The sequence below is a fragment of the Convolutriloba macropyga genome, chromosome 2 (genome assembly GCF_964194025.1).
Source record: "Convolutriloba macropyga chromosome 2, txConMacr16.3, whole genome shotgun sequence".
Taxonomy (NCBI): domain Eukaryota; kingdom Metazoa; phylum Xenacoelomorpha; order Acoela; family Convolutidae; genus Convolutriloba; species Convolutriloba macropyga.
In genome coordinates this window covers 27,442,142-27,463,890 of record NC_134469.1, presented here as the reverse complement: position 1 = coordinate 27,463,890, position 21,749 = coordinate 27,442,142, and the positions used below count along the sequence as shown (strand labels likewise).

The 21,749-nt window shown below is 35.4% G+C and overlaps 1 protein-coding gene across 1 annotated transcript; it reads right to left on the bottom strand.

Moving 5' to 3' along the window:
• Positions 1–5,764: 5,764 nt before the first annotated feature.
• On the bottom strand, positions 5,765–21,720 carry LOC142358584 (uncharacterized). Its single transcript, XM_075410007.1, has 4 exons — positions 21,372–21,720; positions 20,692–20,978; positions 18,506–18,726; positions 5,765–6,003 (listed from the first exon to the last, which is right to left on the bottom strand). Exons 1-4 carry the CDS (start codon positions 21,648–21,650, stop codon positions 5,867–5,869), a joined length of 924 nt encoding a protein of 307 aa, XP_075266122.1. The 5' UTR covers positions 21,651–21,720; the 3' UTR covers positions 5,765–5,866.
• Between the last annotated feature and the right edge of the window lie 29 nt (positions 21,721–21,749).

Sequence of the window (21,749 nt, the reverse complement as noted above, 5' to 3'; positions counted from 1 at the left end):
AGTTTTGACTTTTTTGGTCTTTTGATTTTGATTCCGAGGATTTACTTTGAATGGTTGTGCTTTGTCGACTTTGTTTTGTTGTTGCTGCGCTCGTTCTCTTTGACTTGACTCAAATACATCTTATTCTTCGCTGTAAACTTGTTTCACAACTTTTTTGGCATGAGTGTTTGATACTAAGTGTGGAGGGATTTAGAGCTCAAATTTGTGTACAAATTTAAACCAATTGATTCGTCGGTTGCTGTAAATTGTACATAAATTCTGTTACTTTGACACCCAAAGGCTCATCTCTAATATGAAATATGAAGAAAACCACTCGGCTCAGCAATGGAAACCGTTTCTGAACTGAAAAAATTGTTGAGAACGATTTCAGCTCTTTGACTTGTGTTTGTTTCCATTACCTCTATTTTTGCCATTATCGAATCAAAAGCTGATATTTTGTTTTTTGACTTCTGGCTCAATTTCGCATCAAAATGCTTCAAAATGCGCGTTTTTGTTTCGAGCTTAGGTTCTTCTGGGGTAGTTCATTTTCCGTCAAATGTTTTTTTGGTTTCTTCGTTGTAAGAGAACGCTGCGTAGCTTTCTAATGATATATCGGATTTTCTAGAAGTGACTGTGCGTGTGGGTTCTTTCGAAATGAACATCCTTTTTGGTATTTAAATAAATTCTTCAGAGTATATATAAAATTTGCTCTTCAAGTAAATGTAACAGGAGAGAACTACGGTTCTGAGAACTTGTAAGTTTTTTTATAAGCAGGTTAGGTTTGGTTCTCAAACTTGTTTCTTTTGACAGAAATCTACGACAAGAATGTTCTTGGTTTTTGAGTAATTTTTTATCTACTGGAACCTTACCATTGACAACATCTAGAAAACATTCACACAAAATGATAATGAAGCCTTTTGGTGCCACTTTAATAAATTCCATTAGCCTGCTCTCCGACATTTCCAGCATTTGCCTCAGCATACACAGCTCTTTCTGATTTTTTAGGTTTGTAATTCAGCTTATCATGAAGGTAAATAAAAAATTGAAGGGCCAGGTGGTGTGATATTGCACCAAAATCGCATGGAGTCGGATGTTTTTGGATATAAATCAATCAACAAATGAACAAACGTCCGCTTTGTTGCAAGTTCATAGCTATATCTCAAAAAATCTGTGTTGGTGGTGGTAGTGTTTACCGATAAAATTAAGCTGTATGTCTCTAGGTGATTTGAATAAAAAGATGTGTTCAGATCGATTGTTCGAGACCATTTACTTCGTTGAAATAAATCGTCTTTAACGTACATTGCAATTATGTTCCTGTGACGTCCCACTGTTGCAAGTTTTGAGAACACCTTATCATTAAAAATTTGCTCAAGAGTTGTCAAAACTAGCAGACAGATTTCTAGTTGTGAAATGAGATCAAATCCTAAAAACATTGTGAAATAAATGTTTAGTTTACGCTCTATTGCTTGAAATTGGGGCTGTCCACGTTGACGAAAAGAGTAAAATGATTTAAATTTTGAGAGAAAAGTATTCCCTAACAAAATGAAATATAAGTTCCGTTTTTTCACTTCCTGAGGGTCCACAAACTGCCATGAAAAGTCTATCATTAGTTGAAATTATTTTGTTCATAGCTTGGGCTTGTGAAGCGCATATACAACTGTACACGAAAGCAAAGAGAAGCAAAATGTTGATTCCTCACAATCAAGATGGAAAAAAGACGAATTTGTTCAAAGAAACTGCAATACGAAAACTTATGATTGAAACTTGTGTAAAGTAAACAACTTCAGAGCGTGGCAGTCTCGAGTTACAAAACCTCCAAGACTGTCTGTCTTAATTTTTTTCATCGAACACTAAGTCGGTTGTACCTGCACCTACGACGATGTCTATCTGGTCTTCTGAAACACTCATCACTAAAGTTTGTTCAAAAAATGAATTATAAGATTATGTTAGTTAAGTGTTCTCTTCATTATTTTATCAACCAGAAACCATTCAACAGTTGTAAATCTTTATCTTCTTTTATGTAGGTTATTTTGTAGTTCGCTCGATATCCATATTTGCTACCACACTAGACGATTGACTATACGTTTCCTTGTTTGACAACTTCATGTTCTTCAGGTAGGGCTTGATCATCGAGGACCATTTGAACTGCCACTGGATACTTGGGAGTGGGTAGGAGTCTTAGATTCAGCCTTTTAGCTTTTTCTTGTAAAGACATGGTACATTTGAAAGCATTCTAGCAGCGAAAAGTATTTCTTCAGTTTCAATTTTTGCTAAATTTTAAGTTATTTGTTGATTCCTCAGAATTGTTTGTCCTCGACAGTCTACATTTTCTTCTTTCTGAAAAGTGACTGATAGCTGATTATCACTTGCTATTTAACAAAAAACTGTCAAAGAAGATAAATTCGCTCGAAGAACTGAAGGAGTTGCTCTCTCCGCTCGAGAACTCATTGGCTGGTTAAAATATCCAATAGTGGTACAAATGGGCTTTTCTCTGCACAAGGCTTTCTCTCATGTTTGTTTGGTAAAATGAAAATTCTCAGCTGGAGATAAACTTTCCTCAACTGTTGGACATAACAGCGTTTCTAATTTTGTATCTTCATTCTGCAGAAAGTTTTGCAGGGTCTGTGTCTTTTCTTTTCCTTTCCCGTAAAATTTAGCTGATGGGAAAAGAATTTTATTGATGTAAAAATTTGCGACAAAAATCAGTAAGGGTAACTTCCACCTGTCCCAAGATACACATTGTAAGTATCTTGTTACTCAGTTATGTGATTTTCTTTTGCTTGCAGAGTGATTGAAAAGAAACTGGTCGAAGAAATAGGTTTGTGTCCGAATAATCGTTTGAACAAATGGACAGTTCGCTTATAATGAAACCTCACTTTTTGTGACGGAAGCCTTCGAAATCTAAAACACTATTATCCGGTCTCAACATTCCAGCAAACTGAACGTTTAAATATTTTTATAAAGACACAAAAAAGTAAACCAGTCGGGTGAGCAACATACGCGCTTGTAACTGGACGATGTAAACGTATGGGTAACCAGTTCCTTTGTCACTATAATCATGAATGAATCCGGAAGCATCGTGGAGGATTGCATGTAATCGAAGTACTTTATATGACGTCAAATGAGGGTCCAAGGACGAATTGTCTATTCCGATAAGGCCTCCACAAGGTCTCAACTTTAGAGCAACTTCAAGTTTAATATCAGGGTCTAAGTAAAGACATGTCGCATAAAAATAAATAAACCTTTGGCTATATTCCTTATACTCTTCTTTGATTCGAGTATGTATTTCATGAATATTTTTCAAATCAATCGTTGCAATAGTTGTCAGGCTGGTTTTGAAAAACATTGGAAAATGAATATAGTCGTGTCACAACAGCAATTGCAACTCCGTAGCAATTGCGATTAGAGGAACATCAGGCGTTTTTCTGCAGTGAAGGAATCAGTATTCAGAGAATTTCTGAGCTACATTTTTTTCCTGTAATTATCAATTTTTCAAATTTTGCACTATGTATTGAACCTCCCTAATACCATAGTAAAAACGACGTCAACAAAAAATGAATTTTGGATGGTCTTTTACAGCGCAAAATTCATATCAGATATTTTTAGGATCTGATTTTTTCCTGAGAAAAGTTTGGAAAATTTAGAATTTCACTTTATTTTTTTAGGCTTCCGGCCTTTTAGGAAAATTTTCAGTTCTATAGAAAATGAGTTCTTGCCTTTGAGCAAATGAGGAGTGAAATCAAGTTGTTTTAGTTTCACCAGTCAACGCAACACAAACAACGTCTCTCAGACTTGTGAAAATTAAGACATAATTGGCAGATTGCCAGAAAATAGCCGCAAAAGATTCGTAGATCAGTAGTCTACAAAAACAGTAAAAAGACAGACCAAAAAAATTTGTCTTTTCATTGAAGGCTGATCTGTTATATTTTGATTAACAATCTGTATAAGTTATTGCGGCCTCTATTAGCTGTTCTCAAATAACCTTCATTTAGAGTGACACACACCCATTTGACCTTATCTCAATTACCTATCTGAATTAAAGTAAATAAAATTCAATTTCAAAGTGAGGAAGTCATTTTTGAGAGTGAGGTAAGTCAAGTGTGACCAAAAACATAATCACGCGCATGAACAACAAAACTCGCTCCACTAAGAGCGAAAAATGACGTCACACATGCAATTCAGTTGAAATTGCATGAACGAATGAACAAAAGTGGCTGTGACGTCATATGGTCGTAACAAAAATCATAATGACCAAAAAACATAGCAGGAAAAGTCCTGACGTACAATTAAAAGAATTTTCATTGACTAAACAGAAAAACTAGACCTAGAATGGATAATGAGTGAATTGAGAAAACCATTTTAAAAAATCAGAACAAAAAAATAAGAAATAAACAGAAAATCAATGACAAAATGCCGCATGTGAACAAAAAAAAGCACTAGCGTTTTATGAAAATTTCATTCAAACTAAAAACTAGGCCTAAAATGAGCTGTGAATGGATTGGGGAAACCACTTAGAAAAAAAATCCTATCCAAAAAATTGAAAAAACAGTAAAAATCAGAGTGAAATTGCCGAATGTGAACAAAAAACCACTAGCGAGAAAGCGAATTTTTGTTCAAACACCGTTTTCTCACTCTGCTTTAAAATTAGAGTTAAAAAAGTTCACGCCGCGAAACCACTCGCTTTTTCGCTCCATTTCCTGTTTCGGCGTGACCAAAATCACTACTCCAATTTGACTTCAAAAATCATGAAAATGTGTGAACAGATCTGAAAAAAAAGACAGCGCCCCAATACAATTCAAATTCTTTGAATTTTAAAAAAGACAGCGCCCCAATACAATTCAAATTCTTTGGATTGTAAAAAAAAACCAAGAGAAGGCCAATAATAGCCCAGCTATCGCTGTGCCGCTATTAACAATTCAGAAATTCTTCGTAAGCCGGTGGAAAAAATTATTCGTAAAACAATTATAACATAGATTCAATTTTGATTATTAAATTTACAGTTGCAAAATTTGCAGCCCAATTTGCATTCGCTCAAAAAAATGGCATTCTACAGTATTTTTATTGACGCAGAAGCAACTGCAAAGAATTTTCTTTGAATAAGCAACTCTTAACAAGTCATTTTTAACCACATGTTAAAGTCACTCAATTATATTATATTGATCTGAAAACAAATGCAAAACCTTTAAATTATTCAACACTCCGCTCATAACGAAATTACTACTCACTTCGAGATGACGAAAAGTTGAACTACTTTTCTTGAACTATTATTCTGATATTATTTTGATTTATTGATATTGATATTTGATTAAACAAGTATTTGATATATTGAACCCCGATACCAAAATTGTTACAAAACTATTACGCCGATCAAAGTTAGTTGGTTTCGGCAACGTATATTACACACCGAAAGTTTTCTAACTCAATTGAACATTGCAACCTTATTCTTGTCTTGCATTTAAAAAATTTCAAAGTCATTGTTGTTGATTTCAAAATATTTAAGATTTTTATACAATTAATTTTCAAAATCATCAACTTAGAACCTTTGCGCTTACACATTTGGTCTCTCGAAGTAACCCTTTCGTTGAGTTACCTATATTAAGGAGCAGCCGTATAGCGGTCAATAATCTAAAAACAGGTACCTTAATGGTAAATAGGCCCTTTTTACCGATTTTGAGCAATTGTTTTCTGAAAGAAGGCAATCCAGAAAATATTTCCCAAAAAATGGAACGATCTTGGCAAAAACGTTGGCTCTACTGTTCACTCGATTAACTATGGCAACATCGTCCTCGCGATTTGTGAACTTTTTTGATAGAATAGTCGACTTAATTAAAGAGGTATTTTGCTCGAGTAGCAGAAAAGACGATGTTTTGACAAAAATGCTTTATTGCTATCTGGGGTTGTTGGTGACTGGTGAGTTCGAAAAGTGAACCGGAGCCGAATTTAGTGATATCTGCTGTGAGGGTGGATGCTGTTGATGGTGTACAGTGGGATGGCTCATCATCGCAGCTGGACTGTTCATTGCACCTGAAATCAACAACAGTCGACAGATTCAGAAACAAAATTTTAATCAAAAATATTTAATGAGATCTGAGTGTAATCACACACAGCAAATAACTGTATTGTTTTCAAAAAGTAGGATAGGATCCAGTAAATTTGAAATTTGCTGCTCCAGCTTCTTTACCTGCGCAAATAAGGTGACGCTAATAAAACTACGAGATACAATTCCTTCCACTAGGATTTTGATTGGTTCTTGGAAAAATAAGTAAAAACCTTTTTTCGACAGCATGAATTTACATTTGGTACTGACGCTACCGATCCACAAGTTCGTGTTCCCTGCTATGACCGGCTGATTAGAGTCAACTGGTCACAAGGTTCCTTGTCTAATTAAGTTTGGCTGATCGATATATTTGTCCTCCAATTTCAATGAGCTGTGCAAGGTTCAAATGTTAGTGATCACTGAGCTGATTTTGCGCTAACTCAGTTGACTTATAGTGACCTGATTGTTAAATTCTAAAAATTATTATATTATTAGAAAACACATTAAAAGCCAGTCAAGCAAATGCTTAAAGACTTCCTAAAATCTATTCCGCGCAAAAATTGAAATGAACGAATTGTTAAAACCGATGTTGGCTGCATTCAAGGAACAAATATAGCCAGAAAGAAACAAATTGCCAGTAAAAAGTTACGACTACTTCCCAGACACGAGGTCTCAAAATAACAAGAGAAAACAAAACGAAACAATTTAAAAAAAAAACGAAATAATTGGGAGCTATTTTAGTTTCCATATCAATTGCTTTTATGTTTTATTTTGCTCAAATAAACTGTCTAGCTTTCAAACTCTTTCTAAAAGGAGCCCTCAAAGAAAAACATTTGATTAGAATAAGAATCCCCACTTAAGCTTAATTCAAATTAGGCACGCAAACCTGATTTGGAGAATGAGGGAAAGTCATGCATGACCAAAAAAATCGTCACGCAAATGAATAAAACTTAACCTAAGGGGAGTGAAAATGACGTCACGCACACAATTGAGTAAAAGAATTGAATAGTGAACAAAATGCTGGTTGTATGTAAGCTGAATGCTGAATTCTTTAACGAAAAGAGCCGACAAAAACATTTACAATTGCTTTTGAGGCCAATGATAGAAGACAATAATTAACAAACATAACCAACTAACGTCGGGCGAATTACTCTAAAACAGCAGACAAATGGTTGCATTTGGTAGCACCCACTTGGGGCTTAGGGATAATAGCAATAGCATTACGGCGTGCATTAGGGTTGAGGTGAGCGAAGTGCATTCTTGGGAGGGCTTGACGAAAGGAGGGTTCAAATTGTCAAGTGGAAGAGGGTGCACGGGGGGGGGGGGGGCGAGGTGTGTGACTGAGGCGGTCGAACTTTTAATATTAAGAATCGCCCTCCACCCCAAAAATTGTGGCCTCAAAACAGTTTTGGTGAATCGCAGACTGGTTGGGCGTAAGAGAATTTAAATGCCCTCCGAGCGTTACCTGTTTATTCAGTTTTTGAGGACGAAACGTAACATGCGTCAGACGAAAGAATGATGCAGCAAAAATTGCATTAAAAAGACTACAGGACTAATATAACTGCTACAAACCTCAACTTTTGTTTGAGAGCAACAAAAACCCAAAACCAACTTCGGTGCACTTTTCAATTGACTATTAGTGGTGCCACGCCCCTGTATGACCTTATCGATCTGAAGTTGAATACGTTCAAGCTCGACAAAAAATACCCAAACCAAGTACAACTGTATCAGGTTACCCCATACTGGGCTTCTCTAAACTGCTGACACGAGTGGGACACTGATGCCTGTTTTTCGTACGAAAACTCCGTAAGAGATCTGAAATAATCCCGTCACTCCTCATCAGGCCGAAAAATTTGTTTCGCGCAACGCATCCATTATTCCCATATTTCGACAGTCAAAGAAGGCCTGCAAGCAATGTATTTGGGAAAAAACGCATTTCTCAGTTGCCTCAATTTGGAGTTCAGATCAAAGCTGCACAATGCTTACTCCATGTGTTCAGCATTCGGTCTTCTTATCTATTTCCTCCATCTTCGCCATTAAATTAAGGCGTATTTCAAGCTAGAGTGCTCAATTATTCTCAATACACTAATGATCTCTCATGAAAATCCACGTTCAAAGTGTTAGACGTAACAAGAAACCGATCTATGCTTCTCAAAGCAAACAGTAATGTTACACAGTGTATTAAACTGTACCGAATTTCATTCAAGTTTACAAATTCTCAATAGTTTTTATGACAAAACAACAATACTCTAAGAACATAAACTTACGATCCCATATGCAGACACTCTCAGGTCTAAAAACAATAGATCAACCCTAGTTGTTCAGGATGGTAATTGATGTTTCCAATTCACCACACAGATAACCAATCTAGTAGAGGACCCGCTATTCTTCAACCACGTATAGTTGATGAAAGCCGTGAGAGCATAATTACTACACGTATTTAAGCTCCTATTAACATATAAAAAAGCAGAAATTCTGGAACACAATTAAGCTTATCTTTGATATGAAAGAGTCCTTAAGGAACTCATGGAGTCATTAAGAAACTTATAATCAACTTCAGTGCATTCAGGAATAAACAATTTTAATTAAACGTTTAAATAATTACTATAATTACTTCTTGTTCAACTTCCATTACTTCAACTGACTTCTTCATCGACAGGTTTGTTGAAACTTACAGGAAAACAATTTATATACTTTACCAATGCGGAAAGCTTTTTTGTCGACAGCTTGTTTTTTAAACTGTTTAAACATAATACTAAGCCTTATAAAAACAAAGCATATAACAAAAACAGACAAACATCTATTAGCTTTGACAAATGCGTCAGAGCAAATCATACAAGCATCCAAATCAATTCAGGATAAGGTACAATTGAAACCTCTTAATCAATGACCAGAACATGCGGAACCGTAAAGTGGATGGCCTGAACTTAGTGCACAACTTCAAAATCTCAATCAGGAGTTTAGCAACTTGACCAAGCGGTATCTAGCTCAGTACAACCAACATATTATGCTACCCTCTACTACATTTTTCAACAATTAAAGTTTCCGCAACAAAAACTTTGGCGATGAACTGACTCAACAACTTTTACTACATCATCTAAGAACTGAATTCAAAGAGCAGTCGCCATCACTAAAAGGCCATCAAGTAAACACTTAACAAACGAAGTATTTAACCTCTTAACCAAATTAGAAGTAAATATACTCTAAAGTAAACTATGCAATGCCCAGCGCATCAGCTAATATTTCAAAATCTTCTCCAGCAAACAACTACCCAGTAAAACCCGCAAACGAATACAACAGCCAGCAGAAGTACAAGATAATAATCCTGGCTTTAGTTGACACTCAAGTCACAAATCCAACGTAACCTAAGTTCAACGCAACACCAGTCCATTGAATCGCCTTGGCTTCTTATCGCAAAAAAAGTTATCTACTTATCAATCACACGCTACAAGGACAAAAATTTAAGTACTATTTGATATGTTACAGCAAAGCTCATTCCAACTTGATACCAACACTTAACAAGTACAGTAAAATGTTCTAACTGAACGATGTTCATCAATTAGAACAATGAATACCGGATTCTCACCTTGAATTAATTGATCTGAACGATCAACTCTTCATTCTCTTTCATTATACTAGCGCCCGTGCGCGCGGAATAGATACTTTTGTTCTTGTTGTTGACAAATTATCATCATCATCGTCTTTATACAACAGTGGACAAAATTATTCGTAAAACTTAAAAACATAACATAGATGCAGTTTTCATTATCAAATTCCAGACTAATGGTTGTACAATTTTCAGTCCTAATGATGTTCACCTCAAAAGTCTTAGGCTTGTCCCATTCGCTTAATAAAATTGATCGTATTTATTCTTTCGTTTTTATAGACGCAAAAGAACAACAACGCTGTGAAAGCGGTCATATATAAATAGAAGCAACTAAATTTTAACGGTTAGATAAAAAAAATAGAAGTGAAAAGTCGTGAAAACGGTTTAGACTTAAATAGAGGCAATTAATTAAAATTTAAATCTGACTCAATAGAGAGCCAAGGTACCTAATTTCCAAGAGACTACGTGGTAAAGTAATAAAATATACAGAAGCAAAAAAAACCGATAGTTTTTGGAACCAAGTAACATCAATTTGTTGAAACCGAAATATTTCAATTAAAAAGATGAGATAAAATCAGCTAATAGCCTTTTAGAGTGGCAATTAAACCTGTCATTAATGAGACTAAGAGACAAAAAAAAACAATTTAAAAAACTCAAAAGCATTTAAAAAACTCAAAAGCTTTTCATTGAAGGCTGACATGTTATATTTTGATTTTAAAAGTTTGTTGAAGTTTTTGCTGCCTAAATTAGCTCATCTCAAATAACCTTCATATAGAGTGACACACACCCATTTGACCTTATCTCTTTGAATTAAAGTAAGAAAATGTCAATTTCAAAGTCAGGAAGTCATTTTTGAGAGTGAGGTAAGTCAAGTGTAACCAAAACTTTAATCACGCAAAAGAACAAAAAAACTCGCTCCACTAAGAGCGAAAAATGACGTCATACACGTACTTTAGTTGAAATTGCATGAACGAATGAACAAAAAGCAGATTTGAAGTGGTTATGACGTCATATGGTCGTAACAAAAATCGCGCCGACTTCAAAATCTCAATCAGGAGTTTAGCAACTTGACCAAGCGGTATCTAGCTCAGTACAACCAACATATTATGCTACCCTCTACTACATTTTTCAACAATTAAAGTTTCCGCAACAAAAACTTTGGCGATGAACTGACTCAACAATTTTTACTACATCATCTAAGAACTGAATTCAAAGAGCAGTCGCCATCACTAAAAGGCCATCAAGTAAACACTTAACAAACGAAGTATTTAACCTCTTAACCAAATTAGAAGTAAATATACTCTAAAGTAAACTATGCAATGCCCAGCGCATCAGCTAATATTTCAAAATCTTCTCCAGCAAACAACTACCCAGTAAAACCCGCAAACGAATACAACAGCCAGCAGAAGTACAAGATAATAATCCTGGCTTTAGTTGACACTCAAGTCACAAATCCAACGTAACCTAAGTTCAACGCAACACCAGTCCATTGAATCGCCTTGGCTTCTTATCGCAAAAAAAGTTATCTACTTATCAATCACACGCTACAAGGACAAAAATTTAAGTACTATTTGATATGTTACAGCAAAGCTCATTCCAACTTGATACCAACACTTAACAAGTACAGTAAAATGTTCTAACTGAACGATGTTCATCAATTAGAACAATGAATACCGGATTCTCACCTTGAATTAATTGATCTGAACGATCAACTCTTCATTCTCTTTCATTATACTAGCGCCCGTGCGCGCGGAATAGATACTTTTGTTCTTGTTGTTGACAAATTATCATCATCATCGTCTTTATACAACAGTGGACAAAATTATTCGTAAAACTTAAAAACATAACATAGATGCAGTTTTCATTATCAAATTCCAGACTAATGGTTGTACAATTTTCAGTCCTAATGATGTTCACCTCAAAAGTCTTAGGCTTGTCCCATTCGCTTAATAAAATTGATCGTATTTATTCTTTCGTTTTTATAGACGCAAAAGAACAACAACGCTGTGAAAGCGGTCATATATAAATAGAAGCAACTAAATTTTAACGGTTAGATAAAAAAAATAGAAGTGAAAAGTCGTGAAAACGGTTTAGACTTAAATAGAGGCAATTAATTAAAATTTAAATCTGACTCAATAGAGAGCCAAGGTACCTAATTTCCAAGAGACTACGTGGTAAAGTAATAAAATATACAGAAGCAAAAAAAACCGATAGTTTTTGGAACCAAGTAACATCAATTTGTTGAAACCGAAATATTTCAATTAAAAAGATGAGATAAAATCAGCTAATAGCCTTTTAGAGTGGCAATTAAACCTGTCATTAATGAGACTAAGAGACAAAAAAAAACAATTTAAAAAACTCAAAAGCATTTAAAAAACTCAAAAGCTTTTCATTGAAGGCTGACATGTTATATTTTGATTTTAAAAGTTTGTTGAAGTTTTTGCTGCCTAAATTAGCTCATCTCAAATAACCTTCATTTAGAGTGACACACACCCATTTGACCTTATCTCTTTGAATTAAAGTAAGAAAATTTCAATTTCAAAGTCAGGAAGTCATTTTTGAGAGTGAGGTAAGTCAAGTGTAACCAAAACTTTAATCACGCAAAAGAACAAAAAAACTCGCTCCACTAAGAGCGAAAAATGACGTCATACACGTACTTTAGTTGAAATTGCATGAACGAATGAACAAAAAGCAGATTTGAAGTGGTTATGACGTCATATGGTCGTAACAAAAATCGCGCCGACGAAATAAAAAACAAAGGACAAGTCCCGACGTACATTTCAAAGAATTTTTATTGACTAAACGGAAACTAGACCTTGAATGGACTATGAATGGATTGGAAAAACAATTTAGAAAAAACTCAACAAAAAACCACTAGCGAGAAAGCGAATTTTTGTTCAAACACCGTTTTCTCACTCAACTTTAAACTTAGAGCGCAAAGATTTCACGCCGCAAAACCATTCGCTTTTTCGCTCCACTTCCTGTTTCGGCGTGACCAAAATCACCACTCCAATGTGACTTCAAAAATCATGAAAATTGTAAAAACCAAGAGAATTGTAAAAAACCAAGAGAAAGCCAATAATAGCTCCAGCTATTGCTGTGCGGCCATTAAAAAATAACAAAGTTTCTTGTCAACAAGTTGTCAGGGTTGTGAAAGAAATTACATATCAATAGAAACCAACAAAATCTATATGAAAATGAGATGCAATGAGAGCTGTCAAAATTTAAATAAAGTCAAAGAAAAATAAAAAACAAAAAAAAAATGTTTTTTAAAACATTTATTGTCAAAGTCGTTAAAACAGTTAGATTTTGATTCAAATCGGTCAATCACCTCAAATTTACCCCACTGCGACCTGTCAATAATCAGAAACACGACAACAAAAAGCACTATAGAAACGTGCAAAATCGAGAAATCACGAATAAGTCATTAAAACAAAAGGAGTTGAATTTATAAAAGCCATTAGTTGGCTATTAAGGTGTCAACAGGAGCAAATGTGCAAAAACTTTGCGCAGAACATGACGAAAACAACAAAAGCAGAAGTCAAATTGTCGCACGTAAAAACCTTGCACCAAAAAACCAAAAAGCTATTTAAACACCATTTCAAAAGTAATTAAATACTGATTTTACGCCATAGAACTACTATCTTCATAACTCTGACTACTAACTACATCCTGATTAAAATCACAATTTTCTGTTTTATCGTTGACAAAAAACTGAAAAAGGCTCAACAGATCTTAAAACTACCCGGAAGACCCTGAACCGAACCGAAGTAGAGACTCAAAAAGTCTCGCGCTAAAAAATTAACTGTCTTATTGACTACACTTATCATTTTGAAATAAACAGCAGAATTAGAATGAAAAACCAAAGAATAACAAAAAAATTATAAATATCCGAAACACTGTCTTCACAAGTTGCGACTGCAAAACAACTATTGGCAAAAATTGAAAACAAAATAATTTTCAAGCGGTAATCGACTACAAACTGATAGAAAAAAACAGAGAAAAGAACTTACAGAGAAAATCGAGGAAAGGGAAATTAAAAATAAGGAAAATCAAGAAATTGTAAAAAAAATATAAAAAAATGCTACTACGGTACTTCACAACAATTTCTTTGAAAATCCCTTTGAAAATTATTCTGCTCAATCAAGGACCCACCCAATACACTTAATTTAGATACAATAAACAGTTAAAAGAACGCAATTACAAAAAAATCAAAACATAGCCGACTAATATCAGGGGGTGAGGTGTGGGGGCTCGACCTATAAGAACCTCCCTTGACACCATAATTCTCCAAAACATTTCTGTGAATCGCATACTTTGAGACTAATGAGCTGAAAGGCTATAAGAAAAATTAATGCACTCTGAGCGCCATCTCTTCATCCCATTTTTACTGACGAATGCGTGAAATCGCATGAAAAAAGACAAGCTTGGTTTGAGAGCAATTAACCGAAAATATTCATCAATTATTTCAAAAATTACACTGTACAACCTTGAATTGTTAAACAGATGAACACGAGGCAAAATCTGACTAAAATTAAACAATGCTCTCTATCAAACATACCTTAAAAACCAATCAAATCCAATGACGAGCAAAGCCACCACCCGATCAACAAGGTCCATCCATAAAGCTCTCAAAATGTTATAAAAGTTGAAGGGGAATACAAAAAAATGGCAAAAAGGGGACAAAATGGCTCATAAATCTGAAAGCATCAGATGGAGATATACATTAATTAGAGAAACAATCTAAGTTAAAACAAAAAAAAAATGTAGCCAATAAATTATATAGGTTTTAATTTTGTAAAAATACAAACAGAATTCATCGTTTCATAAGAGACAAAAAATAGCTCACACAACTTTGGACAAGCCACTATAAGTGCACACAAATCTCATTTTGAAACGAAGGGGAAAACTAAGAAACTCGGAAAAAATGCATCATTTTTCCTCAATTTTATGCGTATATTCTAAGAAATTGCTTGGTACCGAAAAAACCTCTATTTAATTGGTAATAGAAACCGCTTACCTGCATTAGACTTAAATGAAGTCAAAAGTAAGAGCGATCTAAAATAGTCTTAAAACCCGAAAAAATAGAAAAAATCCTTGAATTAGCGTAAATCCCTTTAATAAACAAAAATCTTCAAAGCTTCCAAAACGATCTGAAAATTATACCTTTCAGACGTCATAGAAAAATAAAAACTTTAAAGAGCGGCACGTGAGCAAAAAAAGTCAATTGTTTATCGCAACTTTTTTATTCTCATTTCTCGCTCTGTTTCAAAACAAAGCATGACAAAAAAGCTCTTTCATCTATCGGCTCTTCGAAATTCTCTACCGAAACAACTTTAGAAAATTTATGTAACTAAACTTTTGGTTTTCTTGAAGAATTTCTGGAGTCGAATCGAAGACCCATCATCACCAAAATCTAGCCTTTGATATAACTACCATCTAAAAGACCAGCTGGAGAAACCCAGTTAAATCAATTTTATTTAAGATAAAAATAAAAAAGTACTTAAAATTAAATATTAACTAACTTAATATCCAGAAAAATAATTCAATATAACTAGAGGCCTTCACAATAACGATAGGCTTTTACACTAATGATGAGCTTTCTCTCGTGAAATTGAAAAAAACTTATTGGACGCACTATATTTTAGAATCTTTATTAGGTGCTTTAGTAGATCTTAAAGGTCTCTGAAAAAAAAGAAAGGAATTCACCTTTTGTCATATTTATCGCAAAAACTATCTTACATTCACAAAGCTTCGATCATTTGAAATCCCAATAAAGAAATTAAACAAAACACTTGACAGAAATCGCTGGAACATCTTCAAAATTCTTAAAAAATCCAAAAAGCTCCAAATTAGTTTAAAATTCATTGAAATTATTAATACAATTTTATACGCCTTGATAACATTACCAATATTCTAACCACAACATATCGTAACCTATTAAGCAAAATACTTAAAACATACCCAGCAGATTGCCGGAAAATAGCCGCCTTCAAATAAGCATGATTGGGATTGAACGAATAGAATATATTGAAAAAAAAAAGATTTTTGTACAAAAATATTTTTTAAGTCCGATTTATTTTGATGGCATTTCGTAGTTGAACATAGTTCTGTTTCTTATAGACAGAGGCTACAGGGGCTACTATCAACACCAATAAGCATTAGAGGTGGTAACTAAGACTTATAGGAACGACGTTCAAATAACGGGCATCTAAAATTGGGCTTTATGGGTTTATCCCGTTTCTATTTCTGACTTAAATTTTTTAACGACTCTGTTCATTTTGAATTGCTTTGCTAGCAACTGATATTCAAATTAACTTTTAGCATAATGAGAGAAGAGAGAAACTAGCCTAGAGAAGTCAAAAAGATTTCACGCAAAATGTCGAAAAAGCGGCAAAATGGTAAAGCGAAAAAAAGTTTGACGAAGTAAAAAAAACATAGCAGGACAAGTCCTGACGTACAATTCAAAGAATTTTCATTGACTAAACAAACAACTAGATCTAGAACAGACAATGAGTGAATTGGAAAAACCATTTCTAAAAAAAAAATCAGAAAAAAAACATAGCTGGCAGATTGCCAGAAAATAGCCGCAATAGATTCGTAGATCGGCAGTCTAAAAAAAACATTAAAAAAGACAGACCAAAAAAATTTGTCTTTTCATTGAAGGCTGATCTGTTATATTTTGATTAAAAATCTGTACAAGTTATTGCTGCCTCTATTAGCTGATCTCAAATAACCTTCATTTAGAGTGACACACACCCATTTGACCTTATCTCTTTGAATTAAAGTAAATAAAAGTCAATTTTAAAGTGAGGAAGTCATTTTTGAGAGTGAGGTAAGTCAAGTGTGACCAAAAATTTAATCACGCGCATGAACGAAAAAACTCGCTCCACTAAGAGCGAAAAATGACGTCACACATGCAATTGAAATTGCATGAACGAATAAACAAAAAGTGGCTGTGACGTCATATGGTCGTAACAAAAATCATGACGACGAAATAAAAAAAAAGAGAAGGCCAATAATAGCCGCAGCTATAGCTGTGCGGCTATTAAAGAAAATCAATGTCAAAATGCTGCTAGGGAGAACAAAAAACCACTAGTGAGATATGTAATTTTGATTCTAACAAAAAACTAGGTGCAGAATGAGCTGTGAATGGATTGGGAAAACTATTTAGAAAAAAAGTCGATCCGAAAAATTGAAAAAAAAAACAGTAAAAATCAGAGTGAAATTGCCGCATGTGAACAAAAAACCACTACCGAGAAACCGAATTTTTGTTCAAACACCGTTTTCTCACTCTACTTCAAAATTAGAGCGAAAAAATTCACGCCGCAAAACCACTCGCTTTTTTGCTCCATTTCCTGTTTCGGCGTGACCAAAATCACCACTCCAATTTGACCTCAAAAATCATGAAAATGTGTGAGCAGATCTTAAAAAAAACATAGCAGGACAAGTCCTGACGTACAATTCAAAGAATTTTCATTGACTAAACAGAAAACTAGACCTAGAACGGACTATGAATGGATTGGAAAAATCATTTAGAAAAAAATCCTATCCAAAAAATCGAAAAAACAGTAAAAATCAAAGTGAAATTGCCGCATGTGAACAAAAAATTACTACCGATAAAGCGAATTTTTGTTCAAACACCATATTCTCACTCTACTTTAAAATTAGAGCGAAAAAATTCAACGCCGCAAAACCACTCGCTTTTTCGCTCCATTTCCTGTTTCGGCGTGACCAAAATCACTACTCCAATTTGACTTCAAAAATCATGAAAATGTGTGAACAGATCTTTAAAAAAAAGACAGCGCCCCAATACAATTCAAATTCTTTGAATTGTAAAAAAAATACGAGCGCAATAATAGCCGGCTGAGAAGATGAGGGCGGCTATTAATAAAAAAAACGACCGAAAAGGCCGCACGCAAATTTTTTTTGCTCGCTTAGAGAATTTTTACCCCAGTTTTTCGCTCTCTCAAAATCATCGGTACGATCAAAAAACCTTTCTCTTTTCACTCTACTCTCCATTTTTTATCAATCCAACCACTACAATATTTGTCCCGCGGTTCATTTCCTGCTTCAAAATTGAATTTAAAAAGACAACTCTCTAATGAGTTAAAATAGGTCACCATTACTCCTCTTCGATTTGTAAAAAAGAGCGCACCAACACAATTCAAATTTTTGGAATCGAAAAAAAACAACCGACTAAGGTCAGGCAAATTGCACTCAAACGACCGGCGAGCGGTTGGCTTCGGTAGTACGCTGCTGGGGCTCAGAGATGCTAGCGTTGGGGGGGGGGGGGGGTAGTGGTGGTGGTGGTGGGGGGGGGGGGGTAGGATTTGGAGAGCTGGGACGAGAGTGGGATCCAAACCGCCAGGCAGAGGAGGGCGTGTGAATGGTGGTGTGCGGGAGCGATGAAATTGACACCCCAAAACAGATTTGGTTGGATAACATTTTTCAGGTACTGTTTAGGTCTAAGGCTCTAAGAGAACTTGCTGCTCTCCGAGCGTTTACCTGTTTATCCCGTTTTCGAGAAGTCAAATGGGCGAGACGAAAAATCGGTCAAGCGAAAAATCGCTTAAGAGCACAGGACTAATATAATTGATACAAACTTCGTTTGAGAACAGTTGAAAATTGCACAACTCTTCCAACATGCGGTTGGAAACGAACCATAGGGTCAACAGCGTCCTGGTAGCGTCGATCTTGCGTTATATATGTGTAGTGTACTTTGGAATGTTATAAGTTTTTTTGTTTCTCGACTACGGAAAATTTATTTTCATATTTTGCAACTCTTCTTTTGCAAAATAAATATTGAGAAAAAATCTTAATTTAATGAAATTTTGCCATAAAAAAGCATCGATATGGCAGTTTAGCAGAATAATGCAAACCTGAGTGAAACTGATGACGAGTGTGCGGTGTTACATTGATTGTTTGCCCGTGAGGAGGTTGTTGCTGCTGCTTCCCAAGTGGAGACTGATAGCTCATGGGTCGGAACGCTTTCTGATACTCTGCATTCGACTGACCACCTAATGCCTGTTGTCGGCTGTGGTGTCGTACATAAGGCTTACTTGATTCAGCCCTCGTTGCCGTGTTGATAACGGGAAGGTGTCTAAAATAAGAACTCATTATTGCCAAAAAGCACAGATGTATGAACTGCTCCAGTGTAAAACGTAATGAAAACAACAACATATTGTAACATAGACCGCAGATTGCCGGAATAGCTGCAAAATAGACTTGCGTGCCGTATAACACAGATAGAAAGAGATACAGATACAAGTTATCGACGCCGCACTAAATATTATGTAAAAACATTCAGCGACAAATTCTTAAGGTTTGCTAAAATTAACTCCGCAGAAGCATTTTTTATCAAGGACCTTTATTACACATTTTAGTTCCTTTGACCTTCAGCTAATTCAGATTAAACTTAAGTGCAAAAGTCATTTTTGTTGAGTGAGGTAACTCATTTTATTGAATAAGTCACGTATGATCAAAATTTAATCGCGCAAATGATCTAAATACTTTTGCAGAGAGGGTGAGAAACTACTTCACCCGGGCAAATGCCTTAGTGAGAGGAAGTTTATCGGAAAATTTGACTTTCAGCTCTGCCATGAAATTAAAACAAAAAAAGCGTCAGACGAAGAAACAAAAACATAACCCACCAACTTCGGAAGAATTGTCCTCAAACAACTAGTGAATGCTCAAATCTAGAGCAACCTCCTTCAGTAGGTGGTGGGGGAGTAATTAAATTCATTAAAAGCACTTCAGACGGTTTTTAATCTACCACTATACTCACCAATAAAATTTGGAGTAACAAAAATACATTTCAGCGCACTTTTTAGTTTTCGCACTTTTTTCGGCGCTGAGAACGGCCTCTACTTGAATTCACCTGCTAACATTTACAAATGACAGAGTTTAGATCACGCAAAACGAAGTCACGCGCGTAAAAGTCATTCAGAAAGTCGAAAACGATCTGGCAAAAATTAGCATAAAAACAGCCGGTGGAATACCGTAAACAAATCGAAGCGTCATGCAATAAAACTCTTAACCAACCCTACCTGTTTCAGAATTTTTTTTTAATAAAAGAAAAGAGCAAGAGCAATATATGGCTAGAAAGAACCAAAGTAACGAATGTGTGGTGTAGGAGGGGGAGGGGTTAGGGGGATGTTTAGGCGTGGATAGGTAGGTGGCGAGTTTAGGTAGGAGATAGCTGATAGCTGAAAGGATCTTTGATAGGTAGGTGGTTGATCTGTAGTTTAGATAAGTAGGTGGGACTTATGTGGGATTAAAATTCTCAAAATGACCTTTTCACCTGAAATATTACCACCAGATCTTAATTATTCAATTAAATCCAAGCGAATACAGAAGTCAACTTTCAGAAACAGAGGTAAATGCTCGAAAAGAAGTCAAAATTCAAGTCTAGATTCAAGTTTAAAGTCAGCTAAAATACATAGCCTGTAGAATACTTGAAATGACTCCACGAAATGAATACGGAAATGACCCCAAGGAATACCGGAAATGACTCCAACGAAAAATAAAGATAAACTCAACAGAAAATTTTCAAAAAGGTAGACACAATGTTTAGGGCTGAGTCAAAATCCAAGTCATGAACAAACTTCTGTTAATACTGCTCTCTCTTCAAATCGTAAAAAGACCAATACGTTTACACTAATTGCTTCAAACTTCGTTCGAGAGCAATTAAAGAAAACCAAGAACATCGCAATATAGCTACGCTCAGCTTACAGCTTCGCAAATACAATAAAGCAATGCCTCTCGATATTGACTTTGGTGCACTCTTACAGCAAGTCTCTTCCTTTTTAAAATGCAGCTTCTGGGTTATTGAAAGATTTTTTAAATTACCATCAGCAATCATTAATTCATGATGCACAAGTTTAATGACCAAAAAGGCTATGAATAAAGATAATCACTGTCGTATACAAGCTACCAGAAAAACCAATTTTAATTAGATTGCTATTATCTCGAAACGTCCAGTTGATTGCACAAAAACGTACAATACGCGCAAATAACGCATGTTGAAAAAGCCAAGACCTTCAGTTATTAACTTGAGAGGACTAACTTGAGCTTATAATTGGGCTGAATTAGACAGTATCTATCAGTTGGTAATCTCAACCCCAAGCCACTCTTCACTTGCGGCAAAGCCACCGAATTCTTCTTCTTGGCCACCTCGCTCATTAGTTCCCTCGGCACTGGCTGCACCACATCTTGGCCCGCTCGCAGCTGCAGAGCCAGTTTGATGTCACTCACGTCCATCTCCGTCTTTTTCGCGTGCCTGCTGTAGAGTCTGGCATCGTCCAACACACTGTGCATGTACTTGTATGCATACTCTAGCAAACTGTCCACAACCTGAGCACAGAAGATCTATGTTAAAATGAAATCAGGAGTGTCATCCGTGTACACATTAACACTATCATTCTCGAAAACTAATACCGAGATTACACATTCTCAAGTGAATATCGTCATTATGCAGCTCAAGGACTAGAACCAAGAACAAACAACCTCAGAGTAGTTGGAACTCCTCTGGTCACAAGACTGCATGCAAAAATTTGCTGCAAATGCTAAAGCCCAAAAACTTGCTTGAATTGTCAAACCCGAAAGGCCCACAAACCCGAATCGCAAGACTGACGGCTCTTTGTTATATTTCAAATCAAGTGAGACACGGAAAACAGTCAAAAATAATATAAAAAACTCTACTACTTGAAAACAAACTTGGAAAACTACTAATAATAAAAAACAAACCTCAGGCTCATAATGGCTAACTCCCATTTCACTCAGCATCCCTTTGATCGCAGCTACGTCCTTCACTTTTGAATCCTCTCTTTTCAAAGATGTAGACTGATTCTCAATAGTGCCATCCACAGACGTCTGTTGACTAGCACCATTGGAATCCTTGTTAAGGTTGCCCTCCTCATTAACTCCTGGCTCTTGACTGTTGCTAACATTTTCCGTCTCCGTTGTAGAGTTGTCAACGTTCGGAACACGCGGCGTTCTTTGCAAATCATCAAAAAAATCATCCATCGAATCTTAAATTCAAATAGGCTAAGACACAGCATTGTACACGTGTTGTTATAAATAAGTTCAGCAGCAATAAAAGCCGAGCAAATTTGAGCCAATTGA